The following is a 23,445-nucleotide window of genomic DNA, read 5'->3' as shown; positions in this document are numbered from 1 at the left end:
CTCTTCCTGTAATGCTCTTTTCAAAGACCAAGCAACTCCTCTAACAAGCTCAATGATTCAATCCACAATATTGCTTCTAACTACCACCCCAAAGCTACTTAAGCTTTTTTCAACTGCCCATCTAACTCCTCAGCTTGAGTTTTTATTGTCTAGCCTTTTATACATCCTTCATCACACGCCGTCTGGACTCACTTCATCACAGATGCTGAACACAGGCTTTCTGCAGCACAGGCACACTGCTCTGCACTCCTCTTCTGTTCTTCCACTCTGATTCCACTTCCGTTCCTTCAATAATTCAACCTCTGATTTCAAATCCACCTTTTCTTACCCTACGGAGACTAATTTTCCTTCTCCTAACTGTAACAGACTAGTCAAATTGGTTGCAGCTCTCCACAAGGCCCAAACTGCAGGAACCTTAACATAGCCTGAGATATAATGCTCCCCTGACAGACTGCAAATGCTTTTCCAGCCTTCCTCAACGCATCTTCAGCCCTGAAAGCTTCTGGCTCCCATACCAGAATATCTTTCAGATGGCCTACCTCCCTAAATCTTCCTCTGGATGGAGAGAAAGTTCTTCCCTCTTCTCCCCACCTCGTGAACAGTCAGCCCTGGTAGAATCCTAACTAAGTACCTTGAATGCCCAGTTACCAGACCAGTATACTGTGCATTTGTTTTCAGTTTTTGTTATTCTGCTTTCCTGCTCTCAGTCTCTGGCTTTCAATCCAGAAGACCTAGTTCACCTGCACTCTCCACAAATTTGCAATCCTCCCGCTGAGCCATTTAATTCAGGCAACTTTTGTAAATCGCAAATAGACTCCACAAGCAGGATATATTCAACTTTAAAAGGAGAAATCATATACTGGTTTAGATGCACAAAACCAGTGGAACTCAACAAGCTGCCAAGCATAGTACATTCACAACACTCAGTAAAACTCAGAGCATCTCTACTAGCAAATGGTTCGGCAGGGAATCTCTGCAGCTCCCTGAAATGGACCTTTGGGGCTCCTGAGTTGCCACCTTCCAACTGTATTTACATTCAGGAATGTATACCTGTAGGTGGTTTTCCTCCTGAATCCTTGAGCTGCTGTCTCAAGAAAGCAATCCTAGCTTTCTTATCCTGCATGGCTTTACTACAGACTTTTCACAGCTCTCAACTTTTCCTTAGGAATCTGAGCCAAGGTGCTCACAGATGCGCAGCATGAGACCCAGTCCATGGGTCACGACACCTACTCGCTACTGAGCAGGGGAGGTTCCACCCAGTCCTCATGCAACCCTTCTGTGCTCAGCGGGACTCGTGTGAAGCCCTAGCACTTCCCTGATCCTAGCCCTGTGCTTCAGCAGATCTCCCAGATGAACACATGTAAAGCTACTGTGTAAGTCATCTGAGAGGGAAAAAAAATAAATACTATAAACCCATAAGTATAGTTCTGAAGGAACCACAGAAAACCCCACAGTTTCCACAGGCTAAATATACAGTCAACCTCAAATGGGAGGACTGTTAGAGAGTATTATCACACACTATTGCCTGTATTTTCAATGCATAAATAAAAGCTCAGTTGACCAGCACAGCAGAATGACAAGCAGTTTGTAGCAAAGTATACTCTACTTCATGGGCATACTCTGCTTCTTCAGAGCATGTTCTACTAGTTGCCTGGAGAAGCACTTGTGCAGATACATACTCAAGAGTTTTATTTGCAGTGACAGAAATGCATTCAGAGATGGAAGTAACTCACAGACTAAAGACCTTTCCTCAGAAAGACACGATGTTCCTTGCACATGTACCGTACTCTGCCCCATTTCCCTTCTTCCTTTCCTCATACCACAACATCTCCCCACCCCCGAGAGACTGCTAAACATCATTACACAAATAAGAGAAGGCACACGAGTGCACTTTATGGTACTTGTTTTATAAAATTATTCCCAAAAAAAAGCCTTCCATTAGAAAAGCATCAGTACTGCCAAGTCAAGCATCCAGAACTGAAAAGAAGCCACAATTAAATTTTTCACTGCAACCTTAATTTGCTCCCTTCTCACTCCTTGCTGTCAGGGCTTGCAAGCAGGCTGTAATACAACCTTCAGCTAGCTGACCAACACATTCCTCATTCCACCTCAGTGCAGGACTCTGGTGACCCACCACATGTCTACACTGAGACTGGCTACGTTGACTTTTTTCAGCAAATAAAGGAGAAAGATACCTACGTAAAGGAGTTGGTTATGAATGGTTTACCAACATATGAATGACACTGTGTCAGGAAAAAAAAAAAAAAACAAAAAAACAAAAAACCAAACAACCACACCCAAGGAAGGAATTGAAGACATTCACAAGCGATCACAGGGCTCTCTCTCTCAGGTAGTGTGTGACTGGGTCTCGGTTGCTCTCTGAGACACAAGCAAGTCTCTTTGGAACAGCATCAGTGCACTGTTTCATACTCCTCCCTCTCCCAAGGAGGAGCCACGAGGGAGCAAGAGTCTGAAATATTCCTGCATTCAAGAAAGTTATCGGCAAAACTCTGCAGTCTTCTCCCAAGCTCTGTTACGTTCTTCCCTTTTTGAAGCTCTCTCCAAAGCGTATCACAAAGAACATGAGTCTTGCTTATGAGCAGATTAGAACTAGTCATACATCTTATCTATGTTTAAGGACTACTACCTCTCTCAATTATTTTTTTCTTTTTGACACAGCTTTAATTATTTCGGTCTTCTTAAACGGGTCACTGATATAACACATCTGTCCTCCTGGTTACATTCCTTTCCACTTTGTGAAAGTGGCATAAGTGAGATAGCATAAAACTCTGGAAATAAGTCACGCTGAACACAGATGTATCTGTGAATCATGAAACCTAGCCAGCAATCAACACACAAAGCTCTACTAGATGCTTGCTTACCACAACTAAACAGGAAGTCTGACAGAACAAAAAACAGAGTTGTTTTACCTTTCCCCACAATTACAACAGGAAAATCAGCTATCTACCTGAGCTGCACACAGAAGCGCACACTCAGAGTCCGTGAATGAAGCTCACTAGAGCAGTGTGCAGTTATAGACATCCCATCCCAGTTCATTCCTCCTTCTAGATCACAGCAAGGTAGTACATGAACCACAGTTCAGACCCATAAACTAAAGAGAACAAACATCTTTTTGTGGAAGTAATCCAAAATGCAACAGAGATAAGCACTTCCTATCACTGTTTTGTTTAGATTCCCCAGCTGCTAATGCTTTTGAGCATGCCTTGCACTTAGTTTCCATGGCCCAGCTGTAAATTAGATCTGGAGAGCTTCAAACTTCCTTTTAAGCTTATAATGAAAATGAACTGCTTTGACATAGCACTATCAGAATGCAAATGAGTTATGTATTTTGTGCCAAACAAAATCATGACATCTCAGCAGATCTATTGATGCAATGATATGGTTCAAAAAGCCTCAGATCCTCTCTCTTCAGTATTATCTTTAAAGTAAGGGTAATTAGACCATTAAAAAGTATGATGTTCATACAGCAAGAAACACAAAATCCACAAAAGGGATTTCAAAGTTTAGATTTAAGCACTGTCCAGAACCCAGCAAATTAGGACTAGCTGACCTCAAGGTACTCACACTCAGGCAATCCTTCATATGAACTAACAAGTCAACGCCTCTTACGGGTGCTAAACTGTGGTCAACATTCAAGCTTACATCTATGACCTTTCATGCCAACTAAAGCAGATCAACCATTAACGTAAAGCTTTAACTCCTAATTTCTACACCTACCCTCCCACCCCGCCCCCCAAAAAAAAGCACACACATGCTCCCTCCACCCTACTTCTTTACAAATAAAATATTTACAATACTAGAAAAGAACAAACCATTGAACAACTGGTTAATTGGTTAGTACCTAATACTAGTATTGCCAGTTGCAGCATAATTCAGCTAACAAACTTCATTAAATACCAGGTTTACTCCTGGCCACTCAAACAGTTTTTATCACAACGCATTGTTTAAAAGCAAACAAACCTGGTCATTCCAATCCATACAAACATACATTTCAACAAAAACAAAGAGGAAAAAAAGTGGCTGTAATGATGCCACTTCTCACAAAAATACTACAGTAAATTTTATCAGTGTGTGTGTGTTAGGAAATGGTGTGTAAGTTTCTAGGTTGATAAATGAATTTATACATAAAAGATCCTAGGAAATTCCACCAAATTTAAGCATCAACCGTACCAAAGACAAAAATAACACTCCAATAAGCCTGCAACTGGACGACAAAAACAAAATGTAAAGGAAATAAATTTTATTTTGTATTCTCCTATTATATAACCATTTTATCTTACAGTTGTTTGAATGTCATTCATTCACGTATTTAAAAAAAACCACATCACATGATGTATGAAATTGTAACACTTTCTCAAAGAAAAAGCTTAAGTCTCCTTTGGCTTAAACTAAAGGATTTCAGAAAAACACTGCAAAACAGCTTCATGAACTTTATAGACAAGCATCCCATTGGCCTTTGACAGACTGACAGAACTGCAAACAAAAGGGAAATTTCATCAAGTTCAATCTCAATTTTGTCCCTGAGTTTGACAGAGTTTGCTTCTTTATAAATAAAGCAATTAACAGCTTTCACATTAAGGATCACACAGATAAATAAGAAACCAGGAGACAGCTTCACAGATCTATACTTCCTGTACATCCTTGCAGTTTCCTGCCACATAAAAGATATTAAAAAAAAAAAAACAAAAAAAAACCCACCAAAAAACCACCCCCACACAGAAACCCCAGCCAACCATCACTGAACTGCTTACAGATCAAGTTTAAGAGGAATGTATCCTTAATCTGCAAATGAGCAATGATTATGCCACCTTAAATGTCTTCCTGATTCATATGAAATTGCATTTTCACTTGTTGAGATACGAGAGATATTTATAAGCCTTTCCCATATGAAATCAAATTTTAAAAATGTAACTTCTCTTTAAATGCATACACAGCATTTATATTAAAAAAGATTTATGCGACTAGACAGCCCACTATTTGAACAGTGAGCTCTTGCATCAGTCTATTTATGACAATATTATCAGCAGAAGTAGTATCACTGTACACCTGGGATCCTATAACTAGACAAGATAGCATGAATTCAAGCTCATTTTGTACTAAAAGTTCTTCAATCTCCAAAGCACTTTAAGTGCAGGGCTATACAAAATTCCTCATTCCAAGAATTAGTTAAGATTCACTGTACAGATTGAGATATTCCCACAGTAAGGTCCCAAAGTCATGCAGAAAGACAGACCCTAAAAAGAACCTGTAAGTTCAACTGTCGTGGGGTTTTTTTAATTATGAACAAGTAAAGGAAAAGAAACTGTACGCACTGACAATTTATAATAAAGAAGCTTCAACCTTCTGCAATATATGGACCTGTACTTCATAACAAACTCCATACCTGATAGAAATGAGAAAAAAGCAGCTGCAAGACAACTCAGAAGAGAAAAATTTAAAAGGCAAAGACTACCAAATTCACTTAACAGGACAAAATAATGTAGAGTTTGTTTTATTTTGACAGGTTTCATAACTTCAGAAGAATCAGCAAGTCTCTTTCTATTACCCTCCAGCCAGACAATGGAGACACCACCATTAGCTGAGGAAGTGCACCTTTCCCTTCCACTGTTACATTTTGTCTTCTTTGTGATAATTTTTCAATCACCAAATTCACATATAAAGTATCTCTGGCGATATTCTCCAAGTGAAAATTACCAGAGTTTAGAAAATGTTTCTAACAGTACCAAACTGAAGACACTGATACCAGAAAGCATTTCACTCTGTGGGCTACGGTTACCAGGATGAACTCCACAATGCCATTACAGTGAAGTAATTTTTAAGCAGTCTGAGGATCTGAGGAATTGCTACATAACTAAACTAAAAGCTTTCAACTGTACATGTTTGAGCACACATTTTTCATCGCTTGACATTTTTTTGGTCCATCCAAACACTGCAAAGGGAACACTGATCACCGTAAACCTGCCACTTGTACATTCTGAAACTGCCAGATTAGACCAGCAATAAATACACCATTAGTGAACCTAAAACAGCAGCCTAACATCTAATTTTACAACTTCTGAATCTCCAAATTTTCAAAAATTAAAAAAGAAAGTCAATACAAAGGTTAAGATTGAACAAGTAAAGGAACAAGACATGAGGAAAACTGGTTGTAACAAAATGAAGCATTCTCTATCCAATAGTGAAAGTTTCAATGTGCATAAATCCTTGAAAGAAATCTTACTAAGTATATTTAACATTTGACTTCACGGACAAGATAAAATCATTTTATTGAGACAAATTTGTTCATGCTGGCATTTAAAATCTCAGATAAAAACAAAAAATAATGGAGTGAACATAAGTTTTATGATCAACCTTCTGGAACTTCAGTGTCAGTGTGACTGTACTTAACACCTTCTGTGAAACGCTGCTCAAAAACCGTTTTTTCTTTTAGCTAAGGCTTCAGGGTATTTTTGACAATTTAATCAATATCCTCATACATGAATGATATGCTGAATGAAATAATCTTACATAGCATGGACACATGCTGTGTATTCCATTAATTTACTTGTAAATGTCAGAACTTTCTGTTCACCGCTTTGCGCTTCAAAACACTGACAACTCAATCTCTCTGCACTGCATTATGTTCTACTTCAGTAACAGTTATATCGCTATTGGTCCTTGCTGTAGTGTTTTCCTCAGCTTTTTTTTGTTTTGCAGGTTTTGTTGGGGTATTTTTGTCAGACCATTCATTTTCTAACCAGTTAAGCAGCCGACCGTGCCAAGTAAGGGCATTCTTAACTACATCAAGATATAAGCCATATGATGCCTTCATACAAGTACTCCCCATTGGTAAGAATGGGAGCTCTCTACATGAAGTCTGTCAACTAGGTGATGTCAGAAGGGTGCACCTTAGATCTTCATTCATCACCAAAGAGGCTGTTTGAAGAAAAGCTTAGAAAAGAATGCTGCATCCAGAGAAAATTACTCAGCTCTCTTTCACTGTACTGACCCATTTAGAAGACAAAATAATATTCAGCTGGCAACCTTTTACACTGCCACTCCAATATTAATGCTTCCCATAAACACATGTGGAAATCTTTTTCCATACAGATCTTATGCAAAAAAAGTACAGCCCTTTACTGCAAGCGTGTACAGGAACTGTTCTGCACACGAACATTTCATGTTCCTTTCTTCATATACCGGGAGATGAACTGGCTCCTGACAAAGTGGATCAGCTTGGTCTCTGTGCAGAACATAGTAATGATGGTTGCTGCAAAGCACAGAGTGCCCACGCTGATGTGAATCAGCCTTGCCATCCAACCCTTATCGCAGCAGAAGAATACCTACAACAAAGGAAACAAACAATTGCAGGAAAACTAGTCAGCACAAAGTAGATACACTGTCTCAATAAAAAATAAGGTCCAACACCTCTCTTGACCATGCTAACACCACCATGAAGCTGAGCGCAGTTTTGCACTGCACATGCACTGATCCTACAATAAATCATCTTTAGTAGTCACAACACTTGCTTTCTTAAGAAAATTCTGTCAGCAAAAAATGAGCATTCAGCAGATACCTGGTAAATGTGGACGTTATCATCTGGCATGCAGAAATACGTTAATTGAGATATTAGGAAAACTCTACTGGTGCTATCACACAAGCCTGCTACTTTGCAGCAACGTATTAGGCTATTTTCTAATAAAACCCCACTGGAAATCTCCCATTCCAAAATATAAAGCTCTCCTTTCTAAGGCATAATGGATTTTCCATTTGTCAAATTTTTGTACATTGAAATGCTACCATCTCCATAATAATTGGTCTGCACAATTACCACCCTGTAGTCTGAATAAATGTGATGAATGTGCTCTTGGCAATTTTTGTTTCTGTTCTTGTTTTGTTTGTTTTTCCTCTATCACTTGTTATTACACAATTTTTAATAACACTTTCTTTGTGCTACTGCAAAATTTCAATCATTATTAAGAACTAAAGGCATGGATTTATCTACAGACAGCAGAAATGTGTTAAATTTTATTTTACTTGTCAGATACACCTTCTACAGGTGGCAGAAATAACTTTGTATCAAATATAAAATCTCTTAATATTGTATCTTGCCTTGCCTGTAATGGCAGCCTTCCAGCCTATCCTCAGCAGCCTTTTTTGCTAATGGTATTTCTCTGCTTGTGGACACAAAAGTCGTTTGACACTAACTCTCACAGCGAAAGCGAAATCTGCTTACCTCTGAGAAGCCAGTGATTACTCCACTTATGATATAAATGAGTACCAAAAATGGTGAGGGAAGCAAGCCTGTCAAAGGTCTGTAAGTGCTTTCTTTGAAGTAATCATAGATATAGTGGATGCTGTGAGCTATTCGAATACCCATGTTAAAGCAGTTGGCAAGGATAAAGCCTATACTGCCATGCCAGTGGGTCAAGAAATAAGAGATGCACAGAAATGTGAAGGACAAGGCCAGCATAACAAAATTGTACCTGGGGAAAAAAAAGAAGCAATTTAACAATGTATACAGTTACATTGTTATCTTTGAAGAAATACCACAATTTGTTTTCTAAAATGACAAACAGAAATTCTCTTACCATCTTCTAATGGAAGATGATGAATTTGAGAACCAAGATGTTAATAAAAAAATTCATTGAAAGAATGGAAAATACATCAAACAAATTAAACCAAGAACTACATTATGTGAAGGAAATTCTATTTTACTAATCAGCTGTATACTCACTTCAGAAAGTCAAATTTAGTATTAGCAGTGATTAGTAAGGTAAAAACTTGTGGACTTTTTGCTATTGTATTTTAGGTATGTATTAAAGAAAAACAATACTCAACAACAAGATGACGCTTTCTTTAGTTTCTGCTCCAAACAGTGGCTTTGAAAACAAGTTCACACTTTAAAGGGATCATGAAAGCAGCCTTTGCTAAGTCTAAAAAGATATTATTTTGACTGTGGAAAGTAGACCTCACTGAACTTAGTTTAGAAAGGCCTTGTAAGGGACAGCCGCTACGTAAGTGAAAAAAGCTTGATGGTAGTACTGGGAAGGCAATCAGCCTTCAAAGCCAATAACCCAGGATGAACACAGAATCAAGAAATAATCCAGGCTGGAAGGGATCTCAGGAAATCACCTAGTTCAGCCTCCTACTTAAAGTAGATAAACCACTGAATTCAGACCCACAATTTAGAGGATTCAGAAGTGTACCTGATATACAGCAACTGTACGTGAAAAATTTTAACAGTTGTAAAATTGTAATGTTTTAAGTGATAGTCTGTCTTAAAAACTGTAACTTCAAGCGTATATGTGCAGAAAACAAGACTTCACATTTTAATTACTTTCCTAGTTAGTGATGTACCTAAAGCTAATTTAACAATCTTTATTTCTTAATTTCTGACCTTTTGACCCAAACATTTAAACATATGCTAAAGCTTCTACATCTAAATCAACATGCAGACAGCTAAATAAGGAGGTGGTTTTCAGTGGGGCAGGATATTTTTATGCTGATTTCAAATGCACCAATCTTTTTATAAGGTCATTAAAAATACATTTTTAAGAAGATCAATGGTTATCAACAAATACAAGCATGTAAAACACAGAAGTAGTGCATGTTTGCTTGCCCACCTCTTGCACCTGGCTCTGGAGACAAGGAGCATAGTTCTTAAAGTGACTGTAGAAAGAAATTTGCTCTTTGGAAAAAAGCGTTTCCACGCACATATCCACGCAGAACAATTGTTCTGTTTACAGACCAAACTCCAAGCAAACCATATGCAGATTAATTACAGGAATATTCTGGGGACACTATTTCCTACCTGTCCACCTCTTCTTTGCACATCAAAGCAAATGTAAAACATTCTGTTACTCCATTGATAGCAAGAAATAGGACATATAATGAGTAACATCGGAGGAGATCTGGACCTAAAAAACATATTAGAATGGTAAGAAGATAATTCTTTCTTTTATAAAACCACATTGTTTTTACACTCACTGATACTAAGACATAAAAGTTGTAATGCTATCACTAATAATGGAAACTTAAGTTCATTTGAACAAGTTTCCTGTCTAGATACCTTGACAAGAACACAAATAAACAAGGCAAAATAAAAACAAAAATAAAACCCCTAACACCCAAGAATAGCAGTTATTATAGTAAGAGAAAAGATATCCATCAGAAAAAAGTATTTTATTGAAAGGGATTTCCTAATTAAAAATTAATATTTATCATAACCCAAATCTTCTATTGTACAGAAATTTGTGGAAATTAATCCAATAGTCATTATGAGGTACTAAAAGCAATAAAATGTGTATTTTGAACACAACAGTAAGAAAAACAGAAAAGCTGTTCAATACATTCAAAACTGTGCTAGATGAAAAATGATATTCAGATTTTTATGGGTCAGAGATAATTTATACCTGACTTCAAAATTCTCCATTCAGACCTTAAATCTTTTTCTTGTCCTTTAGACGTTATAACACTGGGAAAAAACAACCATGCTTTTTAACAGGTTAGTGTGCATCCATGAATATTCCTTCTTGATGGCAGTGATGTAGTTTGTATTACCAAGTCTCCTTGTGTTTCAGTTCTAAAGAACAACTGCCCAGTGAGCAGTAAATACACTGCAGACATGGGGCAGAGCTGAAGACTTTTTCACGCTTGCATAAAAACATTAGACTAGAGAGCACTCAGAAAGAAAAAAAAATCCAAATGAATATACCCATGAATACCTGGTCAAATAAGTCAGTACACATGTTCAACATTTCATTTTCACACACTACCATTAGGTAAAAAAAATAAAATAAAATCACTTGTGAGTCACTTGACTTGCATCCATATTCCTAAACATAGTCCTTTTCAGTCAAGTAAGAATGTCTAAGGCCCAGACACTCATTCTTGAAGAGAAAGAGGGATAGAAAACATTTTCTTAATAAAAAGAGTTGGCTGCCGGGGCCCAGAATGACAATCTCTCACAACATTTTCTTTTAAAATTAGAAACAAATCTGACAGAACCAGCAGCAAGACAACTCAAAACAACATACAAAAGCTATTAACATTTTTTCTTGGTTATGCAGACACAGGGTTTTCCTTAAAATCACTATACAAATCAAGCACCAGCTTCCAAATAACATGCAAGGGTCTAAAGCAAAAATATCTAAATGCTTAACATTTAAAAATATAAAAGTATCCATGGGGTTAGAATATATCAAATTATCTTAGCACTGAATAAGGTAATTGCAATTAATTTTAATACCCAATAAGCAATATTCCAAGGTTATGGTTTGAAGGTGCAGAACTCTGACAGGAGCAACTGTCTTCAACACAATATACTGCCACATGCTTTCATCTTCCCTCTAACCTTCTCTTATAATTAAGAGATGTGAAATGGAAAATGCAAGCTAGAACTCCCCCACGACAGCACACAGGCAAAATTTCCAGACAGCAATGCCACAAAAAAGCTCCTCTGAGGAGCTGCTAGATCTTCACCCAAGACAGATCAGCTAGGAACAGAGACATTACACAGGGCCCAGCTACAGAAGGCAGATTGTTTTTTCTAGCAGGAGCTACTGTAGGTCAACTGACAAACCACTGAAAGAACCCAAGAAAACTCCAGGCTATAGTTTGTGTGTTTATGTTTCAAGAAGAAGGAATTAAATGAACCTCTACTTTCTCCCCTGAAAATCCAAGGTGACCTACAAATTCCTTGACTGCTTCTGTGGACATATTTGTAAAACTTGCCCCTCAATATGTACCACTATAGCAAGATTGTTACCAGTACGTGGTTTAGCACTATCAAAAAGAAAAGTATTATTGTTTCTATGCTAAAATTTTTTGGTTGCAGTTTGTGTATGCATTTTTGGGGGGTTTGATGCCATTGTTTTAAACAGCTGGAGTTAGCAATTTTACATCACGGAGTAGTCAAACAATCCTTTAAAATGTTCTTTTCCAACAATATGAAATTGCAGCAAGGTAGAGCCCCAAACCTGATCATACTTATTTAGAGCTCCTCAGCATATTTTAGTTTAAGGTGACTACATGTTAAAGATGCTATTACGAAGGCATGAGTTCTGGATTCAGACAAACTAAGTCACTGATTTCAATAGGAGTTTCACAGAAAAAAAAAAAAGATTCTGCTGATTTACCCAAGAATTCATAATAGCTGCAGTTTCTCTTTTCAAAGAATGGCTTCTTTGCCAGTTCTAGAAATCTTTACCTGTTCCAGTACTGAGCATTGAGCCTCCATAAATATCCAGAGCCAGCTGAGAATAGGCATAGCCAAAAACCGTGATGGTAAGGCCAATCAGAAGCACAAGTTTCAACAGCAATTCTAATACATTTGCAGCCATAGCAACATCATCCTGAAAAAAATTGTAGTCAATTACATGAATCAGAATCAATGTAATAGTTATTTTCACACAGAAAAGCCACTTCACAGAAAAAAAAAAAATCAGTTTGCACAGTGTAAAAAGGTTGAAACTTATCCTTTGTTATTGAGTTATCCATACACATGGTCTTACCTTCCAACAATTTTTATATATATATATATATATTCCTTTCTATGTTTTACACATTACAAGTTCTACACAAATATTAGCCATGAACATGCCTGTTCAAGGAAATGTGCAAACAGCACTTGCACCTGTTTAACAGTTAGTAAATGGCAAAGAGCATGGCATCTGCCCAAGGCCACAGTTTGAGTCAGTGGGAGGGTCAGATTTTTATTACTGCATGGGACTACAGGATTTGCCGCACCAGAGCAAGCAACTTGTCAGTTCTACTACCTCATTACAAGAAGCATTCCTGTAATTCCTGTAATGTAATGTAATTTCAGGACATACAGTGAAAACTCATAACGATTTTTCTAGTTATATATCAGGTACACTATGTATAAAATATACATATACGTATGTCTGAGCCCACCAATGACCTGAAGCATGGGATTACTTTAACTGCGTGCTACAGTGCAAGTAGCAGGATTGCTGCAAAAGGTTGTCATAGTATCAGACAAAAGCCCAGGCTGACCTTCATGACTGATCAAGAATTTCTTACCTAGAGGATGTATGAGTATTACTCTGTGGAACAAAGCTCTTGTTTAACTGTTGATACTCCACATACAAGTCAAAAGCTCAAGAAAATACAATTCTTTTCTTCCTGAAACTGCACTCTTTGGAAACATTACTGTTTAACACTTAACAGCTACTTATATTTTCAAGTAAGTAAAATATTTTCAGACAGCATTTATTTGATAGAAATAGCATGCTTTCATGATTTAAGTAATTGCCTAAGTATATCTGGAAATATAAGGTACACTAGGGTTTACATCACACTGTTTGGAGCAGATGATGTTAACTTCAGTTGTAATACAAGGCAGTATTATGCCACTGAATATCTTAGTTTCTATTTCATTAGCATTTTACCTATTTTCTTTTCAGTCCAGACTCACTCGACATTTTTGTTATCCACTTCAACTTTTCAATTTTAACAGCCTTTATACTCAAATTTAAACACACACTTCTGTCAGTTACACTTCTGTGATGCAACTTCTCTGTAACATAAATCAAGCATTTGACATGTAATTAATCCAAAATAAACATACCTGCTTCTGATCCTTTACATTCTTCCCTCTTTCCAACACTTTAGCAAAAAAGACATAAAAACTCTCCTCAATAGGCAAAAAGATAAACCTGGCCACCAGTGAACCAAGATTATTCACGATATCATATACACCTTAAAAACAAACAAACAAAAAACCCCAAACGTAGCAGCAAACTGTAATTTTTTTAGACACATTTTAATTCCAAGTCTTTAACAATGACATGAATTCTAATTTAACATTTCCACCAAACAAAAAAGAAAACAAGTGGAACTTAGTGCAGCATTAGAGCAGTGTTCCCTAGAAGTTCTGACAGTCACAGCAAACACAGCTCAAAATTACAAGGCTTGCTCATAGATGGCAAAGCTAGGACAAAAGCATCAACTACAGAGATGTCAATCTACTAACAGCACCAAACCACATTTAAATTTTTACTGTAAAGGAAGTTAAAAGATCCTGATGAATTTCACTGAATGAGAACAGGAATGTAAGGATTTACTGATACAGGAGAAGAAAAAGAGATCTATTTTTAGTGTCAGGTTCTTCTTTCTTTTTACTTGCACTGAAGTGGAAGAGCAATCCTACATGACATTTTACCAGCACCTCCACCCTCAGCAAGATACTGCTCCAAACGTGCTAAGACATCTCTGTGTGTGTGTATATATATATACACACACACACGGTATATACACACACACACACGGTACAGTCACTGAGAGCACACGAAGTCAGACGTATGGATAAGTTCTTTACGTATTCACAGTGAAATAATAGAATAATGTTCTGGCTGATTTCACAGGACTTGGAACCAATGTTTCTCAACATTTTGAGAGTACAGGCATTTTTATACTCATCACTCTTCTAAAGACCCTTCAAGTAAGAGGCAGCTCAGTTGTTCTGCAGGGGAGGAGGATTAGAAGCGGCCACAGTTACCAGTGGCAAGCACATATACTCAGTATTTATGGGGGAACATACTACTGCCAGCAATTAAACGTAATTCAAACTGGCCAAGAAACCTCTAACAGCGGGCCAACAATTACAGCCTATTTTCCTTCCCCAAGCTATAGGGACCCGAGGTGCTGCCAACTCAGTCATCTGAACAGCTACTGCCATACATTACTCTGCAACCACACTGAATTATTTTACAGAACATAATTCAGTTTTGAGATGCAATGCTATGAACAACAATGTTCTTGCTGTAACAGCTAACACAGATTCAAAAGGAAGACAGAAAACAGCAGGAAAACAGAATTACAAAACAAGACAGTCAACTGTCACTTTGGATAGTAATGAAGGTCTTAAAAAAAAAAAAATACATAGTATCGCATATCCAATTGGAAAGTTTTGATCCAAAGAAAAAATAAAATTAAGAACCAGGATCTTAAATTAAATTATTTTCTATATCTATATCAATATCAATCATTCTCTGAAATGTATCTCAAAGTCACAAAGGCTTTGAAATCATCTCAGATTTTCAAATTCTCTTCAAATACTTTAAGCCATTTTCAGAACCATCTAAAGAGCAGTGACCAGAAAACTGTGCCACCATTCCACAACACCATCACACTTACCCTGATCTCCAAAATTTAACACGTTCAAAAAAGTCATCACATATCGTTCACCTGTAAGTTCAAAATAAAGAACTTAAGAACAAGTCCCTGACTCTTTCCCAGTACTTGTTCAGGCACTTCCAACATTAAGTAGTCAAGACACAAAGTCAAACAGGACAGCACCTAGTTCAGAATACCCTCAAAAACTTCATTCAGGTTTGTAACATCTGCTGGCAACAATCTCCGAAAGTTGCATGCCCACACCCCCCCAGCTTTCTCAAGCTTTAAGTCAATTTTGTAAATAGTATTCACTAGCTCTTCTCCAACACATGTCAAGCCTCACCTTCTGTCAAAATCTGTTTCAAGAAGGATTGTTTGAAGAAACTCCAAGTCAACTGTGCTTCCTTCCAGTTAACAAAGGTCTAAAAAAAAAGACATTCTGAAATGTAATAAACCTAATTGAAACTACAGAGTAGAAATAGAAAATACAAAGCCAGTACAATACTCTAGGCTAGCTCTAACTGTACTGAGGAAACCCACAATGTCATAGCTACTAACAACTAACCTAAAATATTGCTAAATTCAAGCACCAATATCACTCTGATCTGGCAAAGACTTTTTCCCTTGCTGAAAATTACTGTTGTTGCAGATAAAGTACCCAAACAAGCTTTCTACAGAAAATATTATTCAAAGTTAGAGACTGGAAAAAAAAACCACCCATGCTGTTTAGCACGCCAATATAACTTTCATCTTCACTGTAGACACAAATCATTTACTGCTCTTCAAACTGTCCCCACAAGTCTTGCAACCAAGAACTGCCTTTACCTTTTCTATTTGCAAGTCTTTTTCAAAACGTCTTCTTCCTCACTGTGTCTTTTCATTTCTTTCTTGCCTCATTTTCTTTTGAGAGGACATCAGAGATATTTGAGTATCTGTAGGATGCTATGTACCACCATGTTTATATTATGAAAAGTCCAAGTACCAAAATCCATAGTAAAATGGTTCTGGTTTCTTTCCTGTCTCAGATCCAATGATACCTGGTCATTCCCCTGCACACTGCACATGGTCTATCTCCAGTTAATGGTTTGTGCAAAGATACGAAAAGGTAAGTCAGCAACAAGCCCATAACAACAAAGTGGTCAAGTTTCAGAATGTTTTTCTGACAAGGATTGTATTGATGCAAACCACAAACAGAATTTGTATGTAATTTTTTTTTTAATCAGTCATACCTTCTACAGTGCAGAGAGATCCTCAAAATCACTCAATTAACTCCACTATCTCAAACTAATTTTCAAAGCTCAAGAAAAACTTAAAATCAAGAAATGAACTGTGCAGCCTACCTCATCTTCCACCAAATTAGGTAATAGAGCTGTCATTCTAGCAACTGGAAATGACTTCTTTGTTGCTTCAGGAGACCCCAAAAACATCACAAAATAAATTACATAACATGTTACCAGAACGCTGACATATAAAAGCTGGAAAGATAGGGAAGGAAAGAAGAAAAACAACCAGTGATACAAAATAAACTTACAAAGGCAGAATTATATGCTAGAGTTCCAAATTCAGTGAGAACAAAATGTAGTAAGTAGTCCTTATTTCTGTCAAATTTTAAACAAGGTAAAGACTTTAACTTCCCAAGAATGCTGTTGATTTTTTTATCATAGCTCTTTGCCAACTTGTGTTCTATTCAGCATTTTTAGAATGATTATTTAAAGTCCAATTATAAAGCAATTATTCACCCAGTCAAAAAACAAGTTGACAGAGTAGCTACTATCTACATCTCTTTCTTTGATCAGTTATCAGCTATCTACTACAGCCACTGCAAAAACTGAACAAAAAAAATAACCAAAATGTCCAAATCTGAGGTGGATCACATTTTCATTTCTAGGTAAACTGATATTACACAGGCAACAACCCTATTTTTCAGGTGCCAGTATATCCATTCTTCATTGTAGTAAAGAAAAAATTTTAATTCAAGTATGTGTTACACATGATTAGCACCTTCTGATAAGGTGATATACGTTGGTGGTACAGGCTGATAAAATTACATGTGATTATAATCTTCTACACAGTAAAACCTTAAGTCTAACATGAATACTGAAGCCAGGTGGTGAACAGAGTCTTCAAGCATTAGAATGTATAACTGATTAAGAAGAAGAGTTAAGATAAAGCTTATACAGAATAACATAACCTTATTTGCAAAACGTGCCTTCAGAGACAGAACAAGGCCGTTTCTTGTACATCCATTAAGCTGCTTGGGGTCAAAGTGCCAAGTCAATAACAAGTATTAGGAAAATACTAAATACAAGTGCTAAATCTTAAACCTCCCAGGAGCATTTCATTTTCTTTCACCTCCTCCAAGTTATTTAGCAGGCTAAATGTCAAAGCCACCAGCAAATAAAAATTCAGATAAATCAAGAATTTACAGAACAAGAGAACACAGGAACAAAGGAAACTTACCTGAGCCAAGGAAAAAATGTAGAGGCCCCACTGAGGATAAAGGACTACTAAAATAACTGTCAAAATGCATTTTGACACTACTGAAAGGCTTTCAGCAATCACCTTTAAGAAAGAGAAAATAGAGAAGGTTTATTTTCTGCCAGCTTAACCACATACACAAACTTAAAATATCTTAGTTTCACACACAGAATTTATGTAGGTATGTAAGACTTCCAAAGTTGGTGTGACTTTATCACAGAGTTTCTTTCTGCGGAGTTGACCATCTTAGGCTATAATTTCTCTGTAAATTTTCTACTCTTGCATTTCACAATTCCTCCATTGCACTTTCCCAGTCCTTTGTATGGGACTTAAGGGAGAAAATTTTGCTTGAGACAATCATGCTCTCAATTGTTGCATTTCACAATTTCATGCCAACAATCAATTGAAATGCAAAACTGTGGAAGCTGTGTGCCTCCCCCTCCAATAAATAAGTATTTAATGATCACTAAGGTGATAATTTCTAAATAAACCAACTTTCTTGCTTTAACGGGTATAAATCCATGTCTATGTTACAACTATGTCATATAGTACTAAACAGTACACACAGGTTGGGTGGTGGTTTTTTTTATATGCTTGAATATACAAGATCTAGTTCAGGAATCATTCTTTTCAATAGAGAAAGACAATTCCCCCTACACACATACACCCCATGTACTTTACTAACCTTAAGCCTCACGAACAAATGAGCTTGTGCTAAAACCCAGAACGGTTCTCCCAGAAGTTCAATAATCGCAGAAAGACCAAATGCTACTACACCAGCCTGATAATGAGGAACCACAGAAGGATCAGGTACTTCAAGCAAGTGTAGCCAGACTAAGCCCAAGAAAATAGACCAAAAAACACCAAGAGGGACCCTAAAAAGTTAACATAAAAACAATCAAGAGAAATGTTACTTAAGCAGAAAAAAACCCAAGAAAGTTAGAATAAAATTTCACATATTGCCATAATAATAAAAAAAAAAAGCCCTGAGGAATTAACTTCCATTGTTACAATACCAAAAATACTTTTTTTTGTAGTGAACATTTTTAAGGCATTCTTTTGCAAGACACAGAAAACACTTTTCTCACTTGTATAATTTCTACTCAAGAACCTAACATAAGGTCAACTATCTGCATTTCTTGTTCCCTAGGACCGAACAATTCTGATCCCGTATCAGCCTGCAGAATACTGCAAACCCCTCACTGCTGCAAATTTTTATAGCCTATGGTTACCAGGGGTTTGGCGGACAAGCTTTGTTGGATCTTGCTGTAACAGATAAAGATGCCACCACTCCAACTGCTAGTCTCACTCTTCCAGAAATCACTGGTTCTCCAGAGAGCAACAGCAGAGAGCAGAAGAAAATGCATGCCTGCACCTCAGGTGTGCCAGTTCACAATGCTCTACTGTAGCTCAGAGCCACTTTGATTAGCGACTGTAGCTAAAAAGCCAAGGTAGGCGCAGGAGTGCAGACACGTATTACCTTCTGTTGACATTACTTCAGGAACACGAAGCCCCTGGCAGAGTGCAGAAAGTTTTGTATCATTGCAGCAGGATCTATTTGACCCTCCCATTATCAGATCCCTAAGGTATTTGACATCAAGCTCCTAAGATGTATTTCAGATCCTTCAAGAAAGTTCATCTTCTTTTTAAGTCATGCTTCTCTATGAGGAAAAATTTGAAAAGAAAAGGGTGCACACAGTCATTGTGAACTATCATTTAATGCCCACTTGAAAGGCTGTCAAATAGAAGAAAACTTATTATAACACAATGAAGAGATCTAATACGTTGAAAATATTAGTATTAAACCTATCCCTGAAAGGGACAATCCCTCTTTTTTATAGCTGGATGCAGATGACCACGCACAACCTCCCATTCCTGGGCCAGATCTAATTAATAGCTGTGCAGTCCCAGGGAAAGTCAGTAGGGTGACCCAATGGAAGACTTTTATTTTTTTTTTCCATGCAGGGGTAGTTTTCCACCATATCAGACAGGTAAACTTACTTCTCAACCCACCTAATTGTGGCTGCACAGCTGCGAGATCTGACAGAGAGGAAGTAGCAGAGAGGTGTGTCCAGGAACCAGAAGGGAGAAACAAGTCATAAAATCCACTTAGCTGCAATGTGCGATTACATTCTCTGGCTGCAGCTTCACACAGACTTTAAGCTATCCACTTCTGCTATAAACAGCACTGCAGTTGAAAGAAGTAGTCCTACTTATTATTCCCTGTTCTTTAATTCCAACCCTTTCTTTCACCCTTTCACATCCCTCCTATCCAATGCAAACATTTATCTTGCCATGCCATTAAACTGTATCAGGGCTCAAGACATGGAAAGAAATTAGTTTGGGGGCGGGGGAGAATATCTAAAGCAGCTTCACAAATGCATATCAAGTAATAAAAGAGCAAGACTGAGCAGGCAGGGGAAAAAAAAAAGGACTATGTATTTGTGCAACAGGATTTTCCTTTAACAGCTACAACATAAATGAAACTCCAGGCTAAATAACAGAACAAATAGCTCCCAATAACACCTTTGGCGATGTGCTTTCCCACGTGCTCCAAAAAAAGATCAAGTTCATAAATGCTAAAGCAACAGACTTGATCAGCTTCCTGCATCAGTCCTAAAACATGACTGATGCTACTAAATACTCAATGCTGAAGTAAGTACCTCAGTAAATAAATACTTGCTCTCATTTTGTGAGCTCTCAAACAAGTAGAAATAAGTTCTAAGGAAGTAAATTTTTAAAGTTATCTTACGTCAGCCACAGTAGATTAATTGTTTTGGTCCAGTTTCGCTTTGTACTTCCACTCAAACAAGCTCTGCGAAACGCCTCCCTGGCTAGGAAGACAACTGTTGAATACAGTAGAGTTAGCCTAAGGGGGGGGCGGGAAGAGAGAGAGAATTATTTCATTACATGCTACTTCTGAAATCCTTCATGCAGTAGCATCACTGACAGTTTTTACACAGGACTGCCTGACAGGCAAGTCTAACAGGTATGCAAAGAAAACATGGCAATATAAGGTAAATTATCACCATCTCCTAAAAAAGGAGCGAAAGTAATTACATGTGATTATTCAAATAGCAAAAATACTTTAAGCATGCTATAAACCAAAAATGTAGTTGCAAAATTTATTGTATAGCAACAGCACGTACTACGCAATTGTATCTAGCTTTCCCTCAAAAGCTGATGGTTTAACATGAAAACAGGCCAGCAGTACCCCTGCTTCAGGCCAAAAAAGAAACTCGAAGCTATTCAACGATCAAGCACCATAAACCAAGAGTAAATTAAAACAGCGTTATGCAAAGCGTTATTAGCGACACACCCTACAGACCATAAACCCCGAGAGCCCGCACCAAACACAAGCGCTTTCAGAGCCCCATCGCGCCGGGAGCCCTGCACCTAGGGAAGCCTCACGTCGGCCAGGCGAGCAGCGCGGTCGGGATGTGGGACACGGGCTTCCAGCCCGAGTGCGCTTCAGCCTCCTCCTCACCTCACGTTGACCACGCCGATCAGCTCCCTGGAGAGGTAGCGCAGAGTGAAGGCGTTCAGCCCGAAGGTGACCAGCCGGAACAGCACCTGTGAAGGAAGCCGCACGGGAAACACCTGCGGGCCGAGCGGGGCTGAGGCGCCTCCCGCCAGGCACCGCGGAGGAGGAGGGAGGCGGCCCGGGGCGGCCCCGCACCTGCAGCAAAGCGCTGGAGGAGGCCAGCCGGGTGGTCTGGCTGAGCACGTCCTGCGAGGCCATCGGCTCCCCGCCCTGCCCCGCCGGCAGGAAATGGCGCCGCCGTCGCGCCGCGATCTCGTCAGCGCGGCCGGGACCGCCCCGGCCTCCGGGCGGAAAGCGGGCACGGGGCACGAAACCCGCTGGGAATGGGAGGTAACGCTCTGCTCATCCAGCTGTTCTTAACGTAACAGGATAAACGTGTCCTTTTCAGTCATGCTTTGGACATAATATACTGGGCATACTTCCAAAATAACCGGGCGCTCCCGTCTACTCAGATGCTAAACCTAACGTTCAGCGCCAGCTTTCTGCTTCGCAAGCAGGTATTCCACTACAACCACCCCCAAAAGCTCCACACTGGCTTATGAGAAGAGATACCATCTTAAATAGCATTTTCTGACAAGTGCTGTTTTCCAGAGGTTTATGAAAAATCTCCATGCGAGTTTCACCAATTCCTTTCTCACCTGAGGGCAAACCCACCAGTCCTCCCTGACTTAAGGAGAAAGACAACCAAAACTGAGCTGAAACACCCTCGCTGCAGGAAGAAAAGCATCTTACTTCATTCTGTATAAAAAAACCCAAAACAACAACAACCACCACTACCCCCCACCAAAAAAAACCAGAACAAAAACAAACCAAGCCCCAACCAAAAAACCACCTTCAAATAGTAAAGATGCAATTTAATTATAACAGACTTGAATTTAATAATACGCTGACTTGAAGTCTTCCAAACAGGTAAGACTTTAGACTCAGTGTAAATCAGCACAGTAGTAGTTCCAGACTATTTGAGATTATTATTTAAGCAGCAATATATAAGAAGATTGTATCTTTGTGTTACAGAACATTCCCTTCAAAAGCACGGCACTTCTGGCTCAGAAGTCACATTTTTCTTAGCAATGCTACAGTTGAACTAAAACATTTCATGTCAAACAGCAGCTGTTAGAAAGTGTTTGGGGTGGGGGGGGCAGGGGAAGTATCCGAGCCCTACTCGATTTCAACTTCTTCATGATAGAATATGAACAGCAACAGTTTAAAATCAGGATCTTAAGAGAAGCTAGATAACCAACCAAAATTCTCCAAGCTCATGCAAAGAAGCCATCTGTCCATCAATTTTGTCTTCTGCGTGAAACCCCCTCCTCTTCTGAAGCATTACACCCACCACTTTATTCTTTAGCTGTTCAGAGTAAAGTTTTCCAGATTTTTTCCTTTGGTCATTTTTCCTGATAATGTTCTTTTAAGTAATCTGGAAGTGATGTACAGATGTGGATGTATACGGCAGAGGAGTATAAGCTATGAATTCTTTTAAGTGTGATACTAATATGGGGAACACCTAACTTGTAAAAACCCAACAAAAAGATATTATTATCCCATTGTAAAGATGGGGAGATGGGAACAGAGAGAAGACACTAATCTGTGTCGGGTAATTGCAGAGACAGGAAGAGATCTCAGAGTTTGGGTTACAGAAGGGTATTCTAGCTAGAGGGGAGGAAACATTGCCACCTCCCCTCTCCCTTCAGGCAGTTTTCCAGTTCTCAAAAATGGAAAAGACAATTAAAAATGTTTTCCTAACTCAGGCTCTGGGCTTTTCTTAGTAGCAGTAATGGTGACAGTGGAAACCAAGAGAATATTATGGCTTGTGCGGATGTCAATAGGGGTGGTTGAACTGTGGGGATTAAAACACATCACAAATTGCCTGATATGCTGCACAGGGAAACAAAAATGCAGTTGAGGAGCATAAAGCATGCAGCATCTACCAACAATGCAGTAAGGATTCATGTTATTCTCTCTATATATACACAAACATTTTCATAACAAAAGTAGGGAACATCAAGGAATAAACAGGAGAAATTAGCATGCTAACTGGAGGCAATAGTCTGACTGTTTCAGGCATCTGCCAGGGGCAACAGTAAGTGACAATTAGTGATGTTTTGTTGGACAGTTTGGCTTGTCACCTCATAAAGCTGAAACAAACAGCTGCAAAGCATAGGGAGGTGGAAAAAGAAGAGAGAAACAACTGTAACTTCAACTATTTTTAATAGGAACCAGCTTTGCCACTTACACCCTTTTGGCATTAATGCATCTAAGCCACTAGATGGCAAACGGCCTTT

The 23,445-nt window shown here is 38.4% G+C and overlaps 1 protein-coding gene across 3 annotated transcripts; it reads right to left on the bottom strand.

The window, feature by feature from the left end:
- Positions 1-6,269: 6,269 nt before the first annotated feature.
- RFT1 (RFT1 glycolipid translocator homolog) lies at positions 6,270-21,385 on the bottom strand. Of its 3 annotated transcripts, none has more exons than XM_072876137.1 (14): positions 21,299-21,385; positions 21,107-21,192; positions 20,372-20,488; positions 19,633-19,659; positions 18,305-18,494; positions 17,602-17,703; positions 16,482-16,616; positions 15,485-15,563; positions 15,163-15,213; positions 13,595-13,725; positions 12,212-12,356; positions 9,815-9,920; positions 8,237-8,486; positions 6,270-7,343 (listed from the first exon to the last, which is right to left on the bottom strand). In XM_072876137.1, exons 1-14 carry the CDS (start codon positions 21,359-21,361, stop codon positions 7,179-7,181), a joined length of 1,647 nt encoding a protein of 548 aa, XP_072732238.1. In that variant the 5' UTR covers positions 21,362-21,385; the 3' UTR covers positions 6,270-7,178. The 3 variants fall into 3 exon arrangements, with proteins under 3 accessions (XP_072732238.1, XP_072732240.1, XP_072732239.1); XM_072876139.1 differs by having other exon boundaries at positions 13,595-13,632; XM_072876138.1 differs by lacking the exon at positions 19,633-19,659.
- Positions 21,386-23,445: the final 2,060 nt, after the last annotated feature.

Source organism: Ciconia boyciana, chromosome 11 (assembly GCF_034638445.1).
Source record: "Ciconia boyciana chromosome 11, ASM3463844v1, whole genome shotgun sequence".
NCBI classification, from domain to species: Eukaryota; Metazoa; Chordata; class Aves; order Ciconiiformes; family Ciconiidae; genus Ciconia; species Ciconia boyciana.
The sequence above is the reverse complement of the archived record's forward strand: the minus strand, read 5'-3'. Positions and strand labels throughout refer to the sequence as shown.

Bases quoted from the DNA above. Each gene is read 5' to 3' on its own strand.
- RFT1 (XM_072876137.1), bottom strand. From the start codon at position 21,361: ATGGCCTCGCAGGACGTGCTCAGCCAGACCACCCGGCTGGCCTCCTCC. The intron at 16,617-17,601 runs GTAAGTTTCCTT...CTATCTTTCCAG, and splicing joins ACATTTTTTCCTTGGCTCAG to CTTTTATATGTCAGCGTTCT. The intron at 15,214-15,484 runs GTGAGGCTTGAC...TTGAACTTACAG, and splicing joins GAAACAGATTTTGACAGAAG to GTGAACGATATGTGATGACT.